Here is a 6,713-nt window from a genome sequence, read left to right on the forward strand (position 1 = left end):
TCTTCTTTGTAAATGGCACCTTCTACTTTTCTCTCAGGTGGCAGAAGGGGGCCCTTGACTCTCTCCTAAGCCCATTCATGAGGGTTCTACATCATCACTCTCCTAAAGCGCTGCCTAAATCCATTCCCCTGGATTAGGATTTTTGAGAGGACAGAGTCATTTAAACTTCCTCCAATGTCTCTCTGAGCTGAGCCCTGGGCTTCTACTATCCCAAGCCAAGCCTGGCTCAGGCAGGCACTTAATCTATGCCATTTGACTCCATTCTTGGACAGGAATTCAGGAGGACACCTCAAAGTTCCAAGTGGCCCACTTTATGAAGGACGGGGTAGTCTTGGAGAAGCCAGCCAAAGTGGAGCCACATTGCACAGTTCTGAAAAACCCCAGCTTCTCGACTATAGGAGTGATGCTGAAAAGAATCCCTGCCACCTGGCGATTCCTATCCATCACCTCCATCACGTTGCTCTACCATCAACCTCATGCTGAGGAACTGAAACTCCACCTTTACCTGATCCCCAATGACTGCACTATTCGGAAGGTGAGAACCACACAGGCCCATCCAGGGTGGGCTGACAGAAAACACGAAACGAGGAGAGCATCCCAGTGGGATCCTCTCCTGGGAGTGAGGGTGGGCCTCTTGTGAGTAGACCCTGGTGTGGGTGAGTGATCTGCCCTCTGCTCAGCCTTGGTCTGTTCTCCTCAACCCCAAGTCTTCCTTGTGTCTGCTGCTCCTTCACTAACCTCTTCACAGCTTTCTACAGCCTCTTTGATGGCATTGGAAGGATGGGGAGGCTCCACACCCAACCTGCAGCCTTTCCCTGCCCCTTCTTCTCTGGCAGTAACCCTACGACCATTGTGAACATGGAACAAACTAGAGTGGAGCTGTCTGTACAGTGCATGGGGAGGAGGATTGCAGAGGTTTGGTTACCACCACCCCCCACCCCCGCTTCCATGCACACACACAAAAGAACCAATGGGCCATCTCACCTTATTCAGCAAGATTATGTAGGGCAGAAATCACTGTCCATTACCTTCCTTAGGCCATAGATGATGAAGAAATGAAGTTCCAGTTTGTGCGAATACACAAGCCTCCCCCCGTGGGCTCCCTTTATGTGGGCTCTCGATATACCGTGTCTGGTTCAGGGACTATGGAAATTATACCCAAGGTAAGCAGCCTGATACTTGCCCTTCTCAAAGATCAGATGTTAGGCTTGGGAAAACCTGTTAGGTGGTTCTCTCAGGCACTGAAACTTGAGGTTTGGAGGAAAGCAATTGGAATTCATGGTGTACGGGAAATCACAACTGGATGGACTGACTTGGAGCACCATAGTGTTTAGGCTATACTGTGCTCAAGCCATGAAGCCAAATAAACCTGACTTATTACTCATCGTGGGACATCTCAGTAAAATGGCTCTAGGAAGAAAGCACTGTAGGATGTCCGTCGTTTGGTACTTGTCAGGAAGAACTAAGGAAGCCTAATTACTCTATGTTGGGTATTGTCAGAGAGCAGGGACAGTTCTCTGACTGGCGATCTCAACAAACCAAATGTTACCATGGTGAAACTAAAGCAATAGAATATTGGAATGGTTGAACATACAAGATTCATTTAGTATGGGTTGTAGGGTGTTTGGGATTCTGTGGGCTTCGTGGTAAGCTATTTAAAGAAGATGCCCTGTGCATGTCCAATGGAAGAGCTGTAACATGGCTGACCCGCAAGTCTTGGAACTCTTTGTATTGACACTGAGATTTAGCTGAGTCTCAGATTCTTCCAGGACACTGGGGACTGCCTTTGGCTTTTCCCTATTTCTCAGTATATCCTCTCCCAACACTCTTTGACCAAAAGCTACTGAGCGTTAATCTGTATTACCCACATGTCCATAACTGGCCCAGATTTTCTGCTTATGAACAGAAAGCATATGTGAATGGTGGTCTGTGGCTGAACCAGAGTTAGACGAGTGTGAGTTTAGTCTGAAACATCTATCAGGACACTGGCTAGCAACAGCACTTAAGACCCCAGACAGGCCAGGTGGTGGTGCACAGCTTTAGTCCCAGCACTTGGGAGGCAGGGACAGGTGAATGTCTGTAAGTTCAAGGCCAGCCTGGTCCACAGATAGAGTTCCAGGACAGCTAGGGCTACACAGAGAAACCTTGTCTCAAAAAAAAAAAAAAAGACAAAAAATAAATGATCCCAGACAGGGGCTGGGAAGACGGCAGCAAAGTGTGATTTCACGCAAACATGAAGGTCTGAGTTAAGAACCCCAGCACCCATGTGAAAAGCTGCCTGTAACTCCAGTGCTGGGAAGACAGAGATAGGAGGATCCCTTGGGAAAGCTGGCCAGCCTAGCAAAAAGTAAGGTGGAGCCTTATGAGCAAGATGGCTCAGTGGATAAAGGCACTTGCCACCACACCTGATGACCTAGGTTTGGTCCCTGGAGCCCACATGGTAAATGGAGAGAACTGACTCCATCAAGCTGTCTTCTGACCTCCACGTGCACACCATGGCACATGTATACACATACATACACTCACACCTTGATGATCCTATTTAATATTGAGCTAGGTGACAGGTACTGAAAAGGAGGTGATGTCTGTCTGTTACATTTGGAATCATGAACCAAAGGATGAATAGGCAAGCTGCACAGTTTGGAGCCCTTCTGTATATCTGTTGCCAACCAGTGATAAGAGAGAGATAATCTACTCATTCAACAAATGTTAACCTAGTGCCAGAGATATGCTTCAGGGGAGATAGGTCAGAGAGATCCATTTACTTAGGAGGGTAGCATCCCATCAGGTAAGAACTGAATAAATAATAGTAACCAGTAACACCGAGAGCTAGCAAGTAAATACAGCACTGTGAGAGTGACTTGGGATCACTTCTCAGCCTTTTCACCAAGATCAGTTGTAGGATTTGTACTTATCAGAGAATGACTTGGACACTTCTATTGGCAAGTCAGAAACATTTGACATAAAGAGCTGAGGCATGTAGGATTCTGAAGTACTTCAGACACAGGAACATGTACAGAGGCACAAAGATGAGAGCAAGCTTGAAATCTCCAGGTGCCAGAGAGGAAGTTAGCGTGGCAGAGTTGGTGCATGTAGCAGAAAGTGGGGTCACACTAGAGGCAGCACCTCCTAGGACTCATTGGTCCAGTTTGTCCTGTTACGGAATTTTGATTTTGTGCAAGTGTAAAGGCAAGACCCCACCATGGGGTCTGCTGTGGGGTAATGCTCTTGTACACTGTAAATATTTGTCACTCAAATTGGTTTAATAAATTGACTGACTTGCTGGGCGGTGGTGACTCATGCCTTTAATTCTAGCACTTGGGAGGCAGAGCCAGGCAGAGCTCTGTGAGTTCGAGGCCAGCCTGGGCTACAGAGCAAGATCCAGGACAGGCACCAAAACTACACAGAGAAATCCTGTCTTGAAAAACCAAAAAAAAAAAATAAAAGTACTGACTGGTTGGTAGCTGGGCAGGAAGTTAGGCAGGAAAGCCAAACTGAGAATACTGGGAAGAAGGAAGGTGGAGTCAAGGAGTGACTAGCCAGATACAGAGGAAGCAAGATGAGAATGTTGTACAGAGTTAAGGTACCAAGCTACATGGCTAAACATAGACAAGAATTATGGGTTAATTTAAGTGCAAGAGCAAGTGAATAATAAGCCTGAGCTACTGGCTGAGCATTTATAAATAAGCCTCATAGTCAATTATTTAAGAAGCAGCTGCTGGGTATTTGGGAACAGGCAGGCAGGAGAGAAACTTCCACCTACAGGGTCTTAAACATGATCATGCAGGACTTCGTTTACTCTAATAAAGATGTTTCTAGCACTAGGTGAGAATGGATGATAAGCAGGCAAGAGCAAAAGCAAGAACAAATCAAAAGGATGCAGATGAGAGGCCATAGTAGCTTAACTGAGGAAGCAGCCATGGAGATGAAGAATAGTTGATAGAGTCAGGAAACTGACAACACAAGAAACTGTCAAGACCAAAAGGACTATGAGTCTTTATGATGGGTTTCTAAATCAATCGTGTTGGTAAAGGCAACAGACTTCGATAGACAGGTTATTATGGGAAGATACAGGAAGAGGTTACAGACGGTACCCAGATGGGGATCTGGGCACTCAAAAGATGGTTGTGCAATTTTCTGAGTTTGAGGAGACTTGGGAAGGGCATGCTTGAAAGACAGCTGGGAGTCAAGTCTTCTGTCTTAGATTTGATTTGCCTAGGAAAACGGATAGATGTAAGTTTTCTGTTGACTGGAAACAAGTTAAGTTTAGGACTTGTTAGGAATAAAATTTTGTACTAAAGGAATGAGGGCTTTAGATGCAAGCTAGGAAAGAAGAAAAAAGAAAGGCCCAGTTAAAGAGGAAGGAAGGAAGGAAGGAAGGAAGGAAGGAAGGAAGGAAGGAAGGAAGGATGAAGAGGAAGAGGAAGAGAGAAAAGAAAAGATGAAGGGGAAAAGCTTTGGCTTAGAATGTGTGAGCACTACTTTGAGAATGAGCCTTGAGTTGGTCCATGGATTCTCTCAGTGCTCTCACCCTTCTGAGTTAGTACATGTTGTCAAAGCAATTGACTTCAGGAGAAAGGATAATGTCCCTCTGCAATGGAGTAGGACCAAGAGGGTGTTGGAGTGGGGAAAGACTCATCTTCAGGACAAACAATGGCTTCTCACATAGAGGCTCTTGCTTTCTCCAGGAACTTGAACTGTGCTACCGGAGCTCCGCGGAAGCCCAGCTCTTCTCAGAAATCTATGTTGGCCACTTACAATCAGGGATCCGGTTGGAAATAAAAAACAAGAATGCTGACACTGTAGTTTGGGAAACCTTGTTGAAACCAGGTAAACCCAGGACAAATTCAGGGTGCACAGAGGTAGGAGAAAGATCCATGATGGGCCAACTGATCAGAAATGCCCCCAGAAAAATGATGTGGCTTTTTAAGTTATACAGACACTGATTTTATAAGAATTTCAATTCTTCCACGAGACCTGAGTTTATTTCCCAGCACCCATGTTTCATGGCTGCTTATAACTCCAGCTCCAGGAGATCCAGAGTCCTCTTCTGGGCTCTACAGGCACCTACACTCATGTGCACAGACACACACAAACAAGCATAATTTAAAATTACAAAAATAATTCTTTAAAAATATTAAAAAGGAAAAGAAATAGGTTTCAACTCAAAATAAAATATCAAATACTTTAAAACTTCTGGCAAAGGACTTGGTTAGTTCTCCAGGAATTTAATTCAGGCCAAGGCAGGCTAAAATGGGTTGAGATGATGTTGGAAGAAGTTGCTGTTACTCATCTAGAAGCTTTCTTTCTTTTGATTAGTCTAAAATCATAACCTCTGGGCTTCAACTTCCTAAAGACATTAGGAAAGGATTCACCTGGATTGTGTCTATAGGTCCATCCTACTCTTAGGCCAGACTCTGACAGAATTTGTCTCTAGCTTGTCCTCAGAATCCAACCATCTAGACGAGAGTTTCAGGGTATGTCATGTGAGTTTATAACTAGCACTATTATAGATGCATCTCCATCTCTCCTTTCCTCTAGGAGACCTTAGACCTGCATCCACTCCAGTCACTCCAGCCCCTACAGGTCAGTAGCACCTGCCAGACCAAATGAGGCAGTGAGGGTTTCAGGGTGCACTATCTGGTTCTGGAGGGAAGGGAAAGGAGAAAAGAGGGGACCCTCTCATTGCCGGCCTCACCAGGATTGTGTTGGAGAGCTTCACATCCAAGTCCCCGGGCCTTTTGCTCCTGGCCATGGGGACCATAACACACCCTACTCACAACCTCAGTCATGAACCTTTTCTGTTCCCACAGAGTGTCAGACTGGATACTGACATGAGACGAGGCAAGGGGTTTCCAGAGTGGGAAGGAAGCCAGTGACACAATGAGCTAAGAAACAGAAGTGGCCAGGCGGTGGTGGCGGCGGCGGCGGCGGCGGCGGCGCACGCCTTTAATCCCAGCACTCGGGAGGCAGAGCCAGGCGGATCTCTGTGAGTTCGAGGCCAGCCTGGGCTACCAAGTGAGTTCCAGGAAAGGCGCAAAGCTACACAGAGAAACCCTGTCTCGAAAAACCAAAAAAAAAAAAAAAGAAAAGAAAAGAAACAGAAGTGGAGAATGAGCTGTGAGAGGCTCTGCTGGGAGCCTTTCTTTGATTACTGCCAGTCTTGCCTTCATCCACAGTTGCCTGGCCCTCCCTGCACTTTGTGGACCAGCATCGGGAGCAGCTGGTGGCCCGAGTGACATCAGTGGACCCTGTCTTGGACAAACTGCATGGTCAAGTGCTGAGTGAAGAGCAGTATGAGATGGTTCGTGCTGAGGCCACCAATTCAGACAAGATGCGGAGGCTGTTCAGCTACAGTCGGTCCTGGGACAAGGCCAGAAAAAGTCAACTCTACCAAGCCCTGAAGGAGACCCACTCTTACCTGATCCTAGAACTCTGGGAGATGTGGGGCAGGGCCCTTGGGGAATGGGTATCCTGAAATCTGGGCAGCTGAAACCTGAGTCCTGAATCATGCCTCTGCCTGATCTTTCTTTTGGCCTCATTTCCACCGTCTATGATCCCCCTTGGCTTGGTCTTGGTTCTGTAAAACTTGCCTGCTGCAGGTGGCATTCTCAGAGATGTCCCTCTTGGACAGCTTGCCTGTGAAAGCCAAGGGGCAATTGGGTAACTATGAGGCATCCTTGGCAGTGGACATTTTTGTTGTTGTTGTTGCT

At 46.6% G+C, this 6,713-nt stretch overlaps 1 protein-coding gene across 1 annotated transcript in view; it reads left to right on the forward strand.

Annotated features, from left to right (window-relative positions):
- LOC128122573 (NACHT, LRR and PYD domains-containing protein 1a-like) overlaps positions 1 to 6,713 on the forward strand; it is a 53,383-nt gene extending 46,670 nt beyond the window's left edge. The window contains exons 9-13 of the mRNA XM_052758215.1: positions 273 to 535; positions 1,038 to 1,163; positions 4,689 to 4,830; positions 5,542 to 5,586; positions 6,180 to 6,713. Of these exons, the coding sequence (XP_052614175.1) occupies positions 273 to 535; positions 1,038 to 1,163; positions 4,689 to 4,830; positions 5,542 to 5,586; positions 6,180 to 6,478 (875 nt within the window). The 3' untranslated portion in view covers positions 6,479 to 6,713. The remainder of the gene's footprint in view (positions 1 to 272; positions 536 to 1,037; positions 1,164 to 4,688; positions 4,831 to 5,541; positions 5,587 to 6,179) is intronic.

Source organism: Peromyscus californicus, unplaced genomic scaffold (assembly GCF_007827085.1).
Source record: "Peromyscus californicus insignis strain IS unplaced genomic scaffold, ASM782708v3 Scaffold_3__1_contigs__length_106647218, whole genome shotgun sequence".
In the NCBI taxonomy this organism is placed as follows: Eukaryota; Metazoa; Chordata; class Mammalia; order Rodentia; family Cricetidae; genus Peromyscus; species Peromyscus californicus.